At 38.8% G+C, this 19,698-nt stretch overlaps 1 protein-coding gene across 2 annotated transcripts in view; it reads right to left on the bottom strand.

The window, feature by feature from the left end:
• The window catches only part of LAMA2 (laminin subunit alpha 2), a 393,833-nt gene that overhangs the window by 125,502 nt on the left and 248,633 nt on the right, over window positions 1–19,698 (bottom strand). For both annotated transcript variants that reach the window (XM_068938256.1, XM_068938257.1), the window contains exons 20-24: window positions 15,893–15,999; window positions 12,320–12,500; window positions 8,417–8,553; window positions 5,637–5,873; window positions 1,743–1,886 (exon numbers count right to left, since the gene is read on the bottom strand). In XM_068938256.1, coding sequence (XP_068794357.1) covers window positions 1,743–1,886; window positions 5,637–5,873; window positions 8,417–8,553; window positions 12,320–12,500; window positions 15,893–15,999 — 806 coding nt within the window. The remainder of the gene's footprint in view (window positions 1–1,742; window positions 1,887–5,636; window positions 5,874–8,416; window positions 8,554–12,319; window positions 12,501–15,892; window positions 16,000–19,698) is intronic.

The raw sequence follows: 19,698 nt of genomic DNA, 5'->3' as shown, positions 1-19,698 counted from the left end.
TCTTAGTAATTCTGTGCAGATGAAAGTATCACAAGATGTATATGGATAAACACAAAGGGCTGATATCAAAATTGCTGTCAGGAAGAGGAGTAAAACTAATGCAGAGTCATGACCTTAACAGTCCTCCCACCTACAGACTGTTTCACAAGATAAGAATCAACCAAGCCCTGCACTGTTTTTAAAGTATTTTGCTATTTTCATTTACAGCAGCATCTATGGACTGACAAGATATGGAAGCACTCCTAGCAATTGCCAGCCCTAAGTGAGACTTCCTGAGTGTCTATCATAGTAGTATTTTAGTGTTTAGTACTTTAGACATCAAGAAAGCGGTCAGCACACTTGAATTTTACAATAGCCCTGCCTTACTGTCATATAGGGCATGATTCTGTTCGTCTAAATATGTCTAATGCCACTCGAGGCATGTGAGAATATCTGAAATAGCTGCTAACAGCTGGCAGAATCCAGAGTCATTCATTTTACAACTCTAAATCAATTTTGAACTAGATCAGAGTACCCAAAACTAGATGAGATGTGGACACACATTTGTTTAGATATGAGCATAAACGTAAGAGAAAAATCAACCAAGAGACCCAGAATAACCAGGAACTTTAAACTATGTTTCTGCTCTGTGCAGCCATAAAGGTCAAAATACAATTTTCCAGAACTGCTGCTGTCATGAAACTTGATTAAATTTTGTAACTTATCAGCTTTTTACAGCCCTTCCTCTTCATCCTACCAGCATATGATGGGCAAGACTGAAATAAGGAGAAAGACTGGGCCAGATCATGATAAATCACTTCACCCGCTGGAAAGGAAAAGATGTGGTATTGGACTGAACAAGGAAGCGAAGAATGGATGCCATTCATGTTACCTTGACCAAGAGATACGAACCATTGTATATTGAAATTATGTCTAAAGTATCACTATCTGGTTATCGCTTGCGCAAGAAATAAGCCAGGGGCTTTAGCTGATTTGCCGTTAGGCAGACATGCCCTCTGTGACCGACATTCTTTCTAGCAGAGATATGACTACCTATGTGGACTCAACTAGTCATTTCCAATCGGAAATAGTTCTTGTAGAATATAATTGAGGAGCTGGCACAGCGGGGACAGACAGCAGTGGTCTCAACACCTGTTTTGAGGGATAAATTGAGATCTTCAGTCTGCCTGATCTATTAGTCCAGGATGGGTCTCAAGGCCCTCTTGCATTCAAGCATGGAGGGCTCTCTGGCTGCTCTCATGAGATCCACCTGTCCATTCCCAGATTTAGATAGAGTAGCATCTTCAATAAGTTCTTTTTTAAATTAAAAAAAAGAAGCAATGAAAATAAACAAGACATTAATTGAACCACAGCATTTCTAAATGTTCAACAGCAGGCATCTATGAACCCTGAGTACACTGGGGGAAACTGTATCATATACCAGAGATTATGTTACAATATATTGGATTGACACGGTATAATTTCCCCACGTATGACTAACTTGTTCTTTTTTGGGTTTTAATAGCTTTCCTTTGGCTTGACATCTGTTATGTTATCACTGGTTTTCTTATCTACTTTGCTTTTAAAGCCTTGACTCTGATTGTGTAATGGAACATACCGCTCTCTCTACTTCTCAAAGTATAAGGAGGAAAATGACTGCTTAAATGTTTGGCCATTTTCTAGCTACCTCTCAATGCTTGACTAAAAGATGTCAGCAGGAAACAACATTATCGCATTACATGGCTCAGCAGTTCCCTACTCACCCACATGCGGATCAGCCCCCTTGCCTCATTGCACTGTGTTGTCACGCCAAAGCAATAGCAACTGCTGCAGCCAAGTGGGTTTCTGGCAGAGAGACCAAATGTGCCAGACTTACACCTGTCACAGTGGACACCTTCCACATTAACCTGGAAAAGAGAAAAAAAGCTTTGTTTACAGGTTACTATAAGTTTAAAAAAAAAAAAAAAGGCATAGTAACCCTAACAACACAGTGCAAAAAGAAATAATAAGCGTAAGGAAATATTCAAGGAACTTTCTAGCCTCTTATCATGTGTGTATGCAAATATATACAATTAATATAATCAAGGTATTTGTATCCACTGAGTAACTCCAAGCAATGCATTGTGACTTCATACTGATAGCTGCACGCACATAAAAATCAGACTGAACTTCTGGCATGGCATGCTTGCTAGCTGATTGATAAGATAAGAAAAAATATGTCCTTCTGAAACTGCCAGGGGTAATCAACCCTTTTGTCTAACAGGAATTAGTTTTGACAAGTTAGAACATTTAAGGTACAGTACTAAATGTTCTTACTGAGAAACATATTTTAGAGAAAAGCTTTCCCTTCTTCATCTGATTGTTTTCCACACCATTGAACAGTATTAACAAGGGCTGAAATGTTTCACTGTTGTAATGTCAATGCTTTTATTTTCATTTTTCAATTAGTCCAAATAAAAAGCTATACTGGATACAGCTAGATACAAAATGATTTATGCATAGCCTTTTAAAACCATTTTCATACTAAGACTGTGCTATTTAAAAAAAAAAAAATCACTAACATGAAAGCACTGATTTGTCTTTTTTTTTTTTTTTTGAGAGTAATGCCAAGAAGCCAATCTAAACAACAAAATCAACTTTCCGAAGCTTATAAAAGAAACCAACATTATCCCTGAGGACTTACCATTTCTAAGGCTCATTTTCACATGTAACTCTATAAGCAAATGTGCTTACTCTGTACTTAGCTTAGATTTTGCTGCTTTTTGTCAGAGCTGACAAAGAGACTCCTGAGCTTTTGAAAGCTCATTTTTTTCCAGCTATAACAGCAGGTTTAAATGGGAACAATTACCATTTTATAAAAATCTTGCCTCTTCAATGTATAATTCTTTTAATAAATTAGGCAAAAGGTTAACCAACCCCCAAGATGTAAACCTTGAAAAAAAATCTGTCAACTTCATTCAATATTATTTGTTCATTTTATGTCATCAGTTGTGAATTTTACTTGCTTTGCAGTTTGTTTCACATCAACTGCAGTTTCTCATCCTTAAATATCAGCTAAATATATACTATTAATCTGGACTAACAGGAACACAGAAGTAACTAACTGAAAGCAGTTACTTTCAGCCTTAAGAGAATCAACAGAGAAACATTTTTATTTAAAAAAAAAAAAAAAAAAAAGGTCATAAAAGCCCATTCTTTCTATCTGGCACTCGTAAGACCTACAACAAAGACACTAACATGCTGCAGCTAGTCCAGAAAAGGGCCACCAAGATGGTTAGGAGGCTGGAGCATGTGACGTATGAGGAGAGGCTGAAAGAACTGAGACACTTATTTTTTATTTCAGAAGATGACATAGGACAAACAACATTTATCATTAGCCTGGGAAACACTTCTTCTCAGACAGTCTTTGTAAACAACTCACCCACTTGAGTTTTCTTATGGTCTCACCATCAAATGAATTATTTTTTGTGAAAGAGAACATGATGTCTTCTGTTCAAATTCATCAGAAGAGTACATGAAGAGCCAAGCTGTTCAGTAGGAGTTGGGTTCAAAGAAAATCATGAATTCCACTGACTACAATATGAATCCATTTTGTTCCTGCAGCCTTTCTAACAGGACTCTTGGTGTTCAGCCTTAGGAAGGGAAGGCTAAGGGGAATATTACTGCTGTCTACACCTACCTAGTTGGAGGTTATAGAGAAGATGGAGCTCTTCTCAAAGGCGTACACTGATAGCGTGAGAGGCAACACAAGAAGCTGGAACACAGGAAAATCTGGAAAATTTATTTCACCGTAAGGGTGGTCAAACAGTTTGCACAAAGAGGTAGTGGAATCTCCAGCATTGCAAATATTCTCTCAGCAACTTGGTCTTACTGGACCTGCTTCAAACCAGAGGCTGGACTAGATGACCTCCAGAGGCTCCTTCCAACCTAAATTATTCTAAGATTCTATAATTCCTCCACTGAACCTATCAACTCAGAATGGAGTGACTGCTGTCCAACTAACAAAAAAACTTATCCAGCAATTATAAAATTTAAATTTCATCCTTCCATAAATACTAGCTCTTTGCGTCAAGTAGTCCCTTTAGTAACTACTAAAGTAGAATGAATCAAAAACACAGAAGGAACCACGAGAGGTCATTTTAAAAAACCTCCTGCTGGGAGTGGGACTATCACCAATATTACATCAGGTTAGCCATGGCTTTGTCTAGCCAAGGCTTGAAAACTTCCAAGGATAGGGATTTCACAGCCTCTCTGGATAACCTGTTCCAGTGCTTCATGCCCCTCTTAGTGATTTTTTTCCCTAAAGTCCAATCTGAAACTCCTAAGCTGCAATTTGCAGCCATTAATCCTTGTCACATCTTCTGCTACTGTCAAAAAGGGCTTCACTCCATCACTTTTTCCAGCTACCCTTTGAAGTGGTTGTAGGCTGCTATTAGATTTTCCTTTAGGATCCTTTCTGCAGACTGAAAAAGTCCAGCTCCCTCAATATGCCCTTGCAGATCACCTGTTCTAAGCCTCTTTGTAACCCTCCTCTGCATCCTCTCCAGTTTCTCAAAAACAATCTTGAATTAGGGGTCCCAAAACTGGACATCATTTCCAAGTGCCGCCTCAGCAGCACAAAGTAGAGGGGGATAATTACTTCCTTTGATCTGCTGACCACACTCTTCTAAATACAGCTCAGCATGCAGTTTGTGTTATTTACAATGAGAATGCATGGTTGGCTCATAATGAATTTACCACCTCCTTTTAGCCCCCAGGTGCTTTTCAGCAGGGTCACTGTTCCCCAGTCGTACTGATGCTTGGAGTTATTCCATGCCAAGAGCACAAATTTGCCCATGTCTTTGCTGGAATCTGTGAAGTTTCTACTTGCCCAGTCCTCAAGTTTGTCAAGGACCCTTACGATTGCAGTTCTGCTCTTCACCATGGCAACCTCTACATCCCCCAGATCACCACTATCCACAAATTTGCATTCTGTCTCATCATCTGGGTCACTGATGAAGATACTGAACAGCATTGGCCCTGGGGGTACTCTGCTTGCCGGCTTCCTACTGGATAGCAAAACACCGATTATTAATTTGACAATAATCTTGGTTTGACTATAAGCAGTCCAGCCAATTTTCAACCCATGTAACTGTGTGCTCTTTGTCCAGTTCGTATCTCCTTCCAAATAAGAATGCTGTGGGAGATGATGCCAAAAGTCTTACTGAAGTTTAGTGATCCTAAATTGGATGCCGTCTATTCAGAAGAACAGATACTAACTGGGGTAAATTCTACACATTTTACTTATCAGTACTGACTCTAAGCCAGTGCACTATAAAGAACTAGACCTGTGGTACATATTGTTATTACTGATGTGTCTGCTTTTAATTTGCCAATTGTCTGAACAAGAATTGTATTGAATGTCATTAAACTGATAACAGTTCTGTACAGGAAGAAATACAGAGGGAAAGGAGAGCCTAAGAGGATGCCACCTTGGTCACAGTTAATGTGTGAAAAGGCAGCTGATAAGCACTTTTGCCTTCTTGTTAGGCTCCTACCAGAGCAGTTAACAAATACACCACGACAAACAGCTAGATGTGTCTGCTTGTACTGCCAACGACGACTGGAATAAATTCCTCAGCAGCAATAAGACCAGCTTACATCCTTCATTGTCCTACCTTGCAGCTGCACTGGCCAGTATGATCAATGCATGAGCACTTTTCCAACTCTGCATCACAGGTCTGTGGGTTGGCCCCTGGCAGGAAGCACTCACAGGCAACACACTGTGGGTAATTCCAGTAACCCAGCCTGCACTCAGTGCATTTTTCCCCAGAGAATTCAGGGCGGCAGTAGCAGCAGCCTGTATTTATGTCACACTGAGAACTCAGGGCTCCAACCACACTGCAGTCACAGGACTGAAAAGGAGAGAAACAATGAGAAAATTGCAGTCATGCTTCTGAAAAAAGCAAATACCAAAACCAAACCCCCATCTTTTTGAGTATTTATGAATCAAATTATTCATATGGTAATGAATTTCCTCTGTCCAAACACAACATACCCAGGCAGTCATCATTATTCAACAAGGGTCAAGCGATCACACTATAAATATATACACATATATATATGTGTGTGTGTATATACATGTGTGCGTGTATATACACACACACACGTGTGTATGTATATATGTATCTGTCCCTCTCAACATTGTTTTCTTTTTGATTGCATATTATTTATCATTGATAACTTAGGCAACGAACTCAAACCAACAAGGTCAAGGACACATAATTTGGAGACAAAGTTAACAAAAATTGTAAGTGCCTTTTGAAAACCCTATGCAAGTCTATGCGGAGCATGTTCGGATCTCTTTTGCTGAAACTGGAAATGCTCAAGGGCAGCGGTCCCTGTAAAGTCTAGTGCAGTGATTATTACTTATCTACCAGGTAGAGGACTACTTTCTTTGTGCAAACAGAACTCTGAGATGATAGTAATTTACACGGTAAGGGATGCAGGTTTAGTCTCGTGGTGTACTGGGAAGTAAACCTGCTCACAGAATCAGACTTTCACAGTCAGGTAAGCATAGAAATAGGTGATTTGCCAGGGGGTCTAGATATTGAGCAGAAAGCAAGTAGCAGGGAAAGCTCCAGGCTTCCAAAGAACAGAAGAATCCCTCCGTGCTATTACTGTGGCTGTACTGCAAAGTTAGCACAGGACATTCACTGTCGTCAGTGGCGTGACTAGAATCTCTCATGGAGAAGTTCAGTTTGCAGCAGCAAACTCAGTGCCAGTAGTACAGGTTACCACAGTAACTGACATGGACAGACTCACTAAAATGAAGGACACAAAGCTGCAAAACAGAGGAGGAAAACGTGGATTCAGTTTATAGGCAAAGCTGCTTACATGACTACTTACAGCATCTTTCTTCTGATTTTAAGAGATCATTTATAAGGAAGGTGATTATATATATGAAAAATTCAAATTCAATCTTTACCACATGCAAAAGAAATGTTTTAAACAATGGTTAAATCTTAGACTGCTAGACTACTACCTAATCTTCTCACAGGAAGAGCCTTATTCGACAAGATATATCTGAACATAAAGCTTAGGAAGCAAACTGCTCATCATACACTAAAATAGCTTGGTGTGCAATATCAAAACCTAAATTACAATCAAATGTTATGTTTTTTGCAATGAGGCAGTTTTATGCAATGCTCTCCTGAGTTATGACAGCCTTGGAAATCTTTTACAAAGGGAGTGCAAGTGGAGTAGGAGATTCACGTCTCACTTTGGGGAAATTAGCTGCAACATACTGAAAGAGAAGATGTGGGCTGATAGATCATTATTAATTTAGATGGTGCCATGGAGCTGCCATACTAATGCACTCATATAAAAGATAAACAGAGAATATATGCCACAGCTCAAACAGAGGTCTTCAACCTCATTAGGCTGGTTTCAGAAGCCAAGAGTCTATATCACAGCAGCACAGCAGAGGTTCCACAAGAGGAGTTTTCCATACATACAGAAAAGAAAACATTCTTGATAATTAGTTTGCAGCCTGAGCCACATGACAAACAGCCTTTTAAGAAAGAGCACTAATGGTGTATGACCATGTTCAGACAAGACATAGTCTTTCGGAGTAATTGCAGCACTAATTTAAATCCCTTGTCACCCCTAGGGATGGCAGAGAGAAGGTATCTGAACTTGACACAATATTCACTGTTACTAGTTTTCAACCTTAACTGTATAGTGCTCACCTTAGCTCAGAGTATGACATTATCAACAACTTTCATGGCCTCTTTGACATACTACCATAGTTTTCCTATTTCTTCTATCTTCCCATCTTCCCTCCCCTTCACACTCTTTATTAACTGTATGTCAAACACTGGAAAAAGAGGGATTCAAATGCTAATGAGAAGGTTTATTCCCCCTTTAAATAAGAGCATAGAAAGAAAGTGCATTTTACAGCTAAGACTGCTGTTTCTTTTCTTCTCTCTTCATAGTCTTTTAAACACAAGTTGAAGTCCTTCTGAAATAAAATTCAAGTACAATTCCCATTGGTATCGCAAGTAGGGCTCAAGTAAGTTTATTCTGCAAAAGCACTGCCAATTATCTGTAACTGTACATTTCTACATTACATAGTATTGTGGTAATCTCCTCAATCATGTTAGATACAGATATAATAATAAGAACAAAAAGAAACAGACTCAGGCAGGACTCTGAATCAGCATGGTGGCAGCGCGGTATAAAGCGGCTCTTTGGTGTTACAAACAGACTGCGTATATGAGACAGAATCTGAAGTTCTCTCAGGTTGCCAGCACTTGCACCATAGTCTGATTCATACCAAAACTCCCCATGCAGAGACAGTGATTTGCAAACCTAAAATTGTGTTCCAGCTACAAAGTACTGTATTTACCCCATGGGAATGAGGTAACACATACAGAGACAATAGAGATCTGCTCACCTTGCAGCCGCTGACAATGTCATGGCCCCAGTAATTCGGCGCACATTTGTCACACGTTTCCCCAACAGTATTGGGAGGGCAGACACAGCGGCCACTGACTGGATCGCAGTTATTACCAAAACGAGAACATTTGCAGGCTTCATAGGAGATAAAGAAATAGAACAATAGAAAACAGAGTTAGGATCAGAGCCCTTACTGTACTACGAATTCCCAGTTGTCTGGGGACATAGTGGGACAGGAAAAGTAAGGCAAACCCAGAGAAACCCAAACCAGGAGCAATGCAACACAGGTTAACTGAATTGGAAGAAACTACAATGAGAACAGAACGGCAAAAAGACAGACACTAATGGTAGAAGCGCAGGGACTTTTGAGACGGTGCATTCGCCACAACATAACTGTATGAGTATAGCTATCTAGTTTCTGGGCCCATGGTGGCTCACGTAAGAAGCTACTTGACAGCCTCTGAGCCCTCTACGCAGGGAACTTGCAGCTTATGTAACCTGTCCCGACAATCTGAGCTGACTTTCTGAAATCTTTGCAGAGACTTTTCCTAAAGGGGGGGGGGAGGGGGGAGGGAAGTATTTCAAACTCCTATTCTCATTTTATTCTCTTTTTGCCGAATATGTGGTTCTGCCTCCTATTCCCCCTACCACTCTCTGCAGTACAGTATTTCTATTTCGACTGTCATAATCTTCGAGGTTTTAGAGACACTCTTTAGCCTGAATCATTTCTTTTCACAGTAAAATTATGGAAGAGAGCTGGAAAAATGGGCAGAGAGTGTGCGCAACATATTAAAATCTGAAATGGAGCTTAGAACACTGAAAGTAGCTTATGTACGTTCTCCCATTAATTGGAGAACAATTAAATGATCAGCATACCAGTATAATTCCAGTGCTTCTCTACCTTCTGCCTCTAACATCCTTGTAACAGGGGTTCTTTGCAGCATATGGTCCTGCGTTTGAACTCAAGTATGCAGTTTGAAAAAGGTAATATAGAAGCAGGGATTCTTTCTTTTTCTAAGCACAATGAACATACTGCAGCTCTAAAAGGAGAACTTGACATCCACCATGTGCTTGCACACAGGAAACCGGTTTTTTTTTTTTTTTTTTTTTTTTTTTTTTTTAAACAAGCTTTATTCTATTAAAAATACTTAGTTTTTGGAAGTAATTCCAAAACTGATCTTGGCTATTAAAGCATTATTAAGTGAGCCATTCATTGGTAGCAGATGCAGATTCAAAGTATTCAATAGACTGAGTAGTTATGGGGCACAAGACATCGAAGCGTTCTGAGGAGGGGAACTAGTGCATGGTTATTTTCATAGTCCCCTTCAACATTGCTCCTGGTATCAGAGCAAAAGCACAGTAAGCAGACTACGGCTCTCTGCGTGATAATCTGTTCCTTGATATGTTTCTAGGGCAGTGTAACAATGTCCCATTGCTGAGGGCTGTATTATGTTCATTGCCTTTATTGTACGAAACACCTCAATTCCAACTGAAACTAGATAATGAGGGAAGTGCAAAGATAACTTTTATCTACAGCTAAAATAAAAAGTGACCTTTTTTTTACCCCACCAACGCTTCCAAAAAAAAGTAAACTGGTGCAAAGAAAATCTTAAGTTACGCCTCAACTATGCCAGGAACAAGACATGAAAACACCCTCTACAGGATATTTTGACTTCCTGGGGGTTGAAGACGCTTCACAAATACATATTTCACTGTGAGACTAAGGCTTTTGGCTGTGACTGCTCTTTTATGGATTTCCAGTTCTTAGACAAAATTCGTTAAAAGGGGCTGGAGGGGAAGAAAATATGGCAATACTTTTTGTGTTTTTACTATTATCATTATTACAAAGAATATAGATAAAGATACAACTCATTTGTTGCAAACAATAGTGAAACAAATCTCTCATATTTTTGCTGCTAGAATGTCAACTCTAAACTGATGATGCTTTTTTTTTTCCTTAGCCTTTATGGTTTTTTATTGCACAAGAGAAAAAACAAATTATATTCCTTTTGGATAAATGCTAGATAAAAGTGGTCCAATATTTTATTCTATACTTAACTGTCACTATGGTATTCATTTTTGTGCACTTTTTTCCTAGCATGATTTGATATACTTTTATTAAATTTCTGATTTTTCTCTGTGATTCATAATTTAATTCTTTTTTTTTTTGTCTTTTGAAGGAATACATAAAAAGCCAACTAAAAATACATGGGGAAAAAACAGCATTTTTAAAAAAGAAATCCTCTCCATCTGTTGTCTTCACTTTGAAACTTCTAAAAATCTGAATTTTCTGAACATATTAAGCTGTTGAGATTATTCAAAATATTTGATGACCACAGGCAGAAATATTTCTATTTAAAAGATTGTTTGGATTTACACTATCCAATTTCAGCACTGCTCCTTACACTCTGTATTTTCATGTTTGCCAAGAGAACAGTTAAAATTTTAATGTGAAATCTCGTTAATTGCCCTCTCATTTCCCTTCCCTAGCTATATGAAATGAACAACATTTTGTAATATTTCACAGCGGTGACGTGCTTTTCAACTGTGAAATGTTAAGAGACTAATGATGAATATTATGTATAGTATTTTTTCGCTGTGAATGTGCTAAGAGCCTTAGGATTGCAGATATCATTTGCTTTTTATTTCAAGCTCTCTCATCAGTGAGCCTGAGAACTAACCTCTCCGTTTTCCAGGGTGCCAATGTGTTTGAACTTTACAATATGGCAAATGTTTTCTTACTCTCTCCTTCCCGTGGGAGACAACACCACAGAGTAAAGTTTTCAGATAAGATCTATAATCTAGACTGGCTCAAGGTTTATCAATAGTATAAGTAAAATTGAATTTTACTGCACAAAAGTGGGTCTTGAGACTTGGATGCTCCCTCCATAAAAAAATTGTTTTTTATGGAGCTCCTTCCATTAGAAAAAGCAGAGAGCTAGGTTTGCTGCTCCTGCTGCCACTGATGCCAGGAAAGGAGGAGGAACAGGATAGCGAGGATAGCGATTTCTGCTTCTGGAAAGAATACTCACTACAGCTTCTGCCTGAAGAATAATAGTAGCAATATCCTTGGCTTTACAGCACTCTGCAATCAGCAAAGAATGCTGTGGGGCCACGGCCCCGCTGGCATCCCAGCGGCCAGCTGCACCAGACAATTATCTATGTCTCCTGTGATCAGACCTAAACGAGTCTTTGAGACATAAAAAATACAGTTCTATTAGCAAAGATGGGTATTTCTCTGTGAAGACACCTATGGATTAGTTTCTTTTTGATCCAGTGATCTGTACTGCTTTAAGGATGGAAAACATCCTTATGAACCTAATGTTCAAAAGAACAAACATAAATGTAAAGAAGTATCTGGAAATATTTATGTTTGATGCTAGAATTTCAGCATCTGGAAGAGGATACTTTTCAATTACACAAGGGACATAAAAGTTTTTATCTAAATATCTTGTTGTACACAAAACGTATACAAGTAAGCAAGCCCTTAAACAGTACTGTGTAGAAATTTAATAAAAAAGGATCATCCATGTAAGGACAGTGAAAAGGTTTGGGATAAGACTAGAAACAAAGGGATTTTTTCCATTCACATCTCTTCAAGCTGATGTGATTTGGCAGGCACCCTAATCAGCCTTCTATGATACTCTTACGCAACTGAATTATAGGAACTTCTTCAGCAGAAACTACATGAAAAAAGAACGTGCTTGCAAATCACCCTCTCTGCCAACTGACTGATTAACAGGGCTCTCCGTGAATATGTCACTCTGTCAGGTAAGTTTCTAGGGCAATGCAAGAACAGGCAAACTGAAATCTCAGAGATAAAATAATAATAACAATTATAATAATAATTATAATAATTATTATTATTAAGTCAGTGTTCGGCCACTAAGCATTTACATACGAGTACAGCCTCCTTCTTCAAAGTTGTAAAATCCACGAGCACAGCGGTCACACTTCCTTCCTGCCACTCCAGGCTGGCAATAACACTGTCCATCTCCATCGCAGTCGAAGGACTTGGAACCAAAAGAATTGCAATTGCAGGGAACGCATCCCCTTGAAGACTGCAAGTCAAATGTTTCAGGCTGCCACAGAGAGAGGAAGAAGAGTCAGTACATGGAATGATTACCAGCAGAAAAGAGGAGAAGTTGAGAGAGTACGGAGAGCAGGGTAGCTCTTTCTTCTTCCGCACTGAAACATTACTCTCATCAGATTGAACTGTAGGGGGTAAAACTGAGGTGAGGGCACTAAATACCTCACATAGCTGAAACGGAATAAAGATTTCAGAATATTACCTATTGCTACAATAAATGTGAATTGCTATAGTCACAGTAATATAACCAAGCTATTTCAGAGAGCTTGCTAGGAAAGCAAAATTTAAAAAATGAGATACCAAAAAGAATTTGTGCTAACAAACATATATGGAATAAACTGGAAAATATTTACTTTTAAAATGTACTACTGTGTGACCCAGGCATGTGTTTTCAGATTTTTGCCCAGTACACATCAGTGCAGGCTTGTTAAAGTCAGGGGAGCTGCACTGACTTACATTTTACAAAGATTTGCTCCAAAGTGGAATCGCTAACTTCTCGTGTAGGTGAAATCCCAGAGATTTCAGCAGGTTTCCATGTAAAAGTGCTGAAATCTGATTTCTGAGGTTAATACTGAGGCTTCTTCTTCCCACACAGAATGCACTGATAGAGATAAGAATATAGGATGAAATCTATGGTCAGAATTTGGCCTGAGGAATCATACGAAACTAGGTAAACGCTTGATTATACATATAATAAGAAATTACTCAGATTTTCATTTCCAAATTCTATAACGAAATGTTTTATCAGTTACACACTTCAGCATGATAAAACACAGGATATTAGAGGGAAAGAAATACTCAAACTCATGTAATTAAACTCCAAGGTTCAATTAAATATAGAGACTCTAAAGATTTCTTTTACACAAGGAAGACAAGGAAACAAAGACAGAAATATGAATATTAAAAAAAAAAATCTCAGAACAGACATGCAGATCAATACAGTGAAGTATCCAATGCACAGCATGCTGCTCCACTCTCAATAAAAGGTTTGATCGAATCTAATAAATTCTGTCTGTAAGGGTGAAAAACAGAAAAACAGTTTGATACACTAGCACTCCACATGGTGTGAAGGAAGAAAGGGATGGCTAGCATGCTAGGTTGTATTCTGTGATGAGCTCTGCACAGTGAAAGACATTTTGATCAGTCATGCCCTCCCCTGAGATGAACCCCTAAGACGAGCCCTCAGTGAAGTCTGTCTATGCACAGGAATTCTAAGAATCACATTTATTGAAGAACATATGGAGATCCTGGATGACAACGAGGAAATATGATGAATTTTCTGAATATGTTATTATCTTGCATCCCTGTATCAGGGTATGTGGAATGTTTTTGTGGGCAATGTGGTTGTATAATGTATGTTAAACAGGGGAAAGCTCACTCTCTTAAAAGGAGTCCATGTGAGCAGGCAAGGCGTGGGTCCTGAACTTTCATTCCAGAAGATAAAACACTGCCAGGCATTTTTCAAACAGCGTGAGACTAAGTGTGGGGGTTTTGTTTTGTGTTTTGTTTTGCTTTGTTTTGTTTGGGGGGCAGACCATAGCCCTTAAACATTGCTCAGTTAGGAGCAGTTGCATCATAATTACATATTCTAGAAAATAAGCTGCTTTGTTGGTATATGATAAATAATGAATACTTCTGTCATGTTAGGAATTACATTCAGATAATGGGTACATGGCCTGGTTAAAAATTTAAAAAAATGGCTCAAATAACTGGCCATATTCACTAATGAGAACTTTTAACACTTGTCATGTTTGATATTTCAAGACTAGATCTTAACACTTGGCCTCTAGGACTGGTACTCCTCACACACTCCTTGAACTTTTGGTTTCTTGAATCAGCAGAGGACGAAGGAACCTTGCTGAAAGCCATGGAAAATCCCACGGATTTCATTGAGGTAAGTGTGTGACTCATACATTTAGCGCATACTGCTGCTGATTATGTTGCCTCTGGATTTATTCTAGTTATTTGACTGCTGGCCTACGTTGTTATTTGCACTATGCCAAAGCCTAAAAGCGGGGAAGTATCCTAGAAGGCTACCTGTGTGTTCATATATTATAGCACATTTATTAAAGACAACAACAACAACACCACTGCAGGAGCTCCAAACACAAACGAATGAGAGATTCGAGCCCATGCAATGCACACAGTTTCTGATTACCGGAGCAGCAGGCCTGTAAGCACCCCGTGGGCACCCACTGGCACTGCTGAAGCCCCATCTCCGAGGGGGGACGCGCATCTGCTGACTGCTCCGTGCATTTCCTTTCAATTTAGGCACCTGTCTGCTGATTTCACAGCGTTTGCCCATGAATCCTGATTTGCAGATACATCTTCCTGACATATCACAGTGCAGTGACCTGGATCCTAAGGCATTGCAGCCACAGGGTACACAAAACAGCTTTTCTGGGGCCCAGAAGTAGCCGGGCTTTAAGAAGGAAAGGTAAACACAGTTAAAAGGTAAAGATAAAGAGACTACATCACATAAAAGAGGATAGGAATAAAGGATAGTAGTAAACACAGAATAATTCCACAACTAATAGCCAATGCTACAGTAACAAGCTTGACATATTTTCTGCATACCTTATACAGTGTAGGGCAAATTGCTTTTATACCAATGTTTTTTCTTTGAACAGAATCATTGAATACTGCTGAAAACAGACTGTTCTCCCCCAACAAACCCCCTCAGAAAGCATGCAGCTTGAAAGGTCAAAATAATCCTAGTGATTTCTACAAAAACATTTGTGTGCTTTTAATTACACATGCACTGAGGTGCTTTGAGGACACAGGCCCAAGAGTCCTCACACTGAAACAGAGAAACTTGCAGTCATCCCTAACATACTCCTTAGCAGCCTAAAGAAAACTCTCTGAGAAAGTTCAGGAAACACAGTGTTTTTTGCTGTGATTTATATGATAGCAAAACAATGTCCAGGCAAAAGACCCTTTCACCAAAAAATATGTCATTTGGACAATACGAAAAGATCCCTTGTGAAAAAAACATAAAAGTACAACTTTCATAGCAGAAGTAAACTAGCATTCTACTTTTTCGAGTATCAGATACTATCAGCCTCTGTGAACATTGCTGCAAAGTAGGATTTTCCCCCAGAAGTGTAACAGTTTTAACCAGTTTAGTTGCATCAAACATTCAGAATACAAAGTGCATATATCATATAGAAAAATGTACTTAAGTGTACAGTGAGGCTTAAAATATATTTTCATTGCATGCAAAAGAAGATTTATTTTTGTTCTGAGTTTTGTTCTAGAAAACCGTTGAAAAATATTTAAAAAATACAGCCATTTCACCTTTCTCCCTTTTCCAAAGAACAATTCATATATGTTCTGTCAAGCAGGGAAGAAAATTGAAACAAAACATCATTTCTTATCACCCACCTTGCACGTGTCACACCGGCGCCCAATCACATTGGCTTTGCACTCACACTGTCCTGTCCGAATGTCACAAATCTCGGAGAAGGAGCCATTGATGTTACAGTGACAGGCTGCAGAGGAATAAGAAGCAGTTGTTAATATACTATAGGTCACTACTGAAGCTAACTTTAACAGCCAAATATTTACAGTGCTGCTTAAGACAGGCCTGAGTGAGGCAGCGAGGCAAATTATTAAATCCCGTATGATGACAATGCACATTTATCTATCCATCATACTAAGTAATTCTGCTCCAAATTAGTACAGTGAGGAATCCCGCTTCAACTTAATCAACGACTCGTTTTATACGTGCCTCTCAGATCAAAAGAGGAGAATTAGAGCACATCACTGAGTACATGATGATGGAGAAATAGGTTTTTTAAAACAATGCCTTTGCCTTTACATTTGAATTGCAAGTGCCAAATTTCAGGACAAACCGGATGATGGGTAACACAGGGCTCTTTCATTCTCAGAGTCTGCTTCCCCAGAGCAAGTTGGCCCTTTTCCCAAGCCTTGCGGTAGGCAGGATGGCATCGCCAGAAGAAGGGTACAGACTCTTATGTAGCTCTGTGCAGGATTTAAGCCACGGCAATTCTGCCATATGGTGTTACTATGGCATTATTGCTGCACACGCAGGTCCTACTGCCATGCAGTTCAGTCTGTGTTAATACAGATGACCACAAACCGTACCAGGCTGAGGAACTAGAACAAACTTGCCCTCAGTGGCCTCGCTACAGGGGCGGTAGTTTCTTCAGCCCTCGCCAAAAGCTCCTCCTCCTCGAGTACAGCCCCAAGAGGCTGCAGATTATCTGCTCCCGTACCTCTCCGGCACCTCTACTGCAGCACCTCTACTGCAGCAATCAAATGTCATTCACAGGGGAAGCATAACCCAGCTGACTAGCCTAAATCATCATCATATTCTCTTGAGGATTTAAAACAACGACAAAAAAGCGCTGCTGCTTCTTCAGGAAAATAGTAATGCTTTGGACTTCTAAATTCTCATGTTTTAGAAGAGGAGAAACTTCTAGGAAGCTGTTCTACCACCCCTTATACTCTTTGACCACAATTATTTTGGCATACAGAGATTAGAAATATCCCTTTAGCACTCACAGTACAGAAGAGAGGGATGGGATTAGGTGTTACAGGGACTGTGCCCATACAGCCCTCAATACTATTGCCAAGAGCTGGTCCTTGCATGTCCCTTTTCTTTCAGAGGGGAATGAATAAATACAAATGTATTCATTTGTATTTGAATAAATACAAATATTTATCATTATCATATTCATCTCTATATTATACTCATCATATATATGAATATATATTAACCTTCTCTATTTTATATTCTTCATACTTCATCATTCAATTATACATTCATTTCTATAACATATTCATCTCTATATTTATCATTACTATGTTCAATTTGCTCTGTAAATCAGGGTCCCAATCCACTTTTCCATTCTTGCAGTGCCCTGACTGCATGTATCTGGTCTTTTTCTCAATCTGACAGCTTCATTTTAAGAAACACTTAAGAGTCCCAGCAGTGAACACACGACAATCACATCCTTGCATGTCACAAGGTACCACTTGAGATAAAGCAGTTATATCTCATCTACGTGTAGGCTATTACAGGAGGATCATAACTTTATTGGACTTGCTAGATTCTAAACTGAAGATTTTTTTTTCCTGTTTTCTCCCCACTTTTGAGGTATTATGCAATAGTTGTTTCATTTAAATGAAAGTGATTTTATGACTTGCCAGTCTGTTTGTGGCTTTATTTCTCAAATGTTTGCAAAGTTATGTCATATACTGAAATAACTGCAAGAAATATGTGGGGCTCTAATGTCAGTCTGGTAGCACTAGTTCACAGCGCTTCTTTGTGTTTTCAGAGGTTTAGATCTCTTTATGTTTTGTGATATATTTAAAAATTGCAAACCTTTAAAAACACTTCTAATTAACATTGCTTCTCTTTCGCTTTCACTCTAATTTTTCAACCCTCTAACGCAATTTACCTCCTTCATCCTGTTACAGTTCTGTTCCTTATCTGCTACCATAATATGTATGTTTTAAAATTACGGACGCTCCAAACTATACGCACAGTGATGAGAATTACATAAATGTTTCAAGTAACTTTCCAATTACAATGGTCAGCAGTGAAAGACTATGTGTAAGCCTGAACTCACAAAAACACAGTCCTCAATGCAAATCAGCAGCTAGCGTTTTACCTACATTTTTATAGAGACCTCAAAAAACTAGGCCTAAATCTTATTAGAATCTTTTTGCTTATCAAGCGTATGACACCACAAAAAACAAAAAAAAATTTACATTGTTTTTATGAACAGATGGGTTTATCCTATTTATATTATGTATTACCCAAAATGGCATAGGATGTATTCTTAGCTTAGCCACAGATAACTTCCTGAGCGCAATACAGCGGTAAGGCAGCATTTGGAAGTAAAGACTTCGGAGGTTTTTCTTGGCTCTGGCAGTACGTACTTACAGAAGAAACATGCAGTTAGGGCTGTTCATCTACTAAACTGTTGCTCAACCTGATAAATTGCATTTATCTCACCTAAAGTCTTCCCATTCATTTGCCTCTACTGGGAAAACTAGCTATTGTTCAAACTTTAAATGGTTGCCATTATACAACTGAGCTTGTCAGAAAAATGTCTTACTTTCTCCCAAACTGACACTGGTCAAGATCCCTCTCATTCTCTCTTAAAACATATAAATATTTATGAGTGTGTATTTATAATCAGTATTTATAATCAACATACACATTTACTCCCCTCCAACATTCGTACTCATGCACAGGCACACAGGCATGTCTTGAGTATTTGCTTTAATTCATCTCGTGTCACCTAGCTGTGCTACGATCAGCCTAACCTGTAGCTGTTTGCTTCAGCACACTGTGCTGTTTCACATTTGATCACCAAAGAACAACTACAAGAATCAAATCAAATGAACCTAGGACATTTGCTCAGTGCTCTGAGATTTATTATTTTTTACACCAAGAAATTCAGAGACGCTGTAATGATATAAAGTTGTGCTGTCATTTGGAATGGTTAACACACATGACAACAGCACTTTACTTTAGAAAGAGCAGGAAACATTTCAAACAATAATTTGAGAGCAAAATTCATGCTTTGCAATACTCTTGGATTTGGCTTTTTAATAAGGAACAAAATTGAAAACAACAAAGTAAAGGCACGGGCCCTCTGATATTGTAGCTGCAGGGCAAACTTCATGGAAGTCTGCGAAGGAAATAAAAAATCATATGCAAAAAGAAAATCCACATGAAAGACGGAGAGAAGATGAATACAAGGTAACTGTGAGCACAAGGATATGAATACATGATGCGGCTCTCCTTGTCAGTGATACTAACGACAAAAGCAAAGCCTGTAAGTCCACATTAAATATGTATTTATTTTAATACTTTTTATTTTTAATTGTATGTTTTCTGAGCTCTCCTCCTATTACATCTCTTTTCCACGCAGCTGCCACTACTGTGGAAGTGTTCAAAGCAACAGACTTGTCGATGCCTGAGGAGGGGTGACAAGCTACTGGAAGCGCCGATTTTTGAAATGCCCTGCTTTTTAAATCACATTACACACTTTACACCCTAAATTATACAATATCATTCATCACGAATGGTTAACTAGTGCAAAGACCACATGCGATTGTCCCACTTTTATCCTGCATTGTACAAAGTAGTACAGAAAGCATGTAGACAGGTATACGTCGTCATGGCTGCCTATGGTTTTATTTGTATCAAT

This window comes from Struthio camelus, chromosome 3, assembly GCF_040807025.1.
Source record: "Struthio camelus isolate bStrCam1 chromosome 3, bStrCam1.hap1, whole genome shotgun sequence".
NCBI classification, from domain to species: Eukaryota; Metazoa; Chordata; class Aves; order Struthioniformes; family Struthionidae; genus Struthio; species Struthio camelus.
Note: the sequence above shows the minus strand (reverse complement) of the source record. Positions and strands in the feature narration are given on the sequence as shown.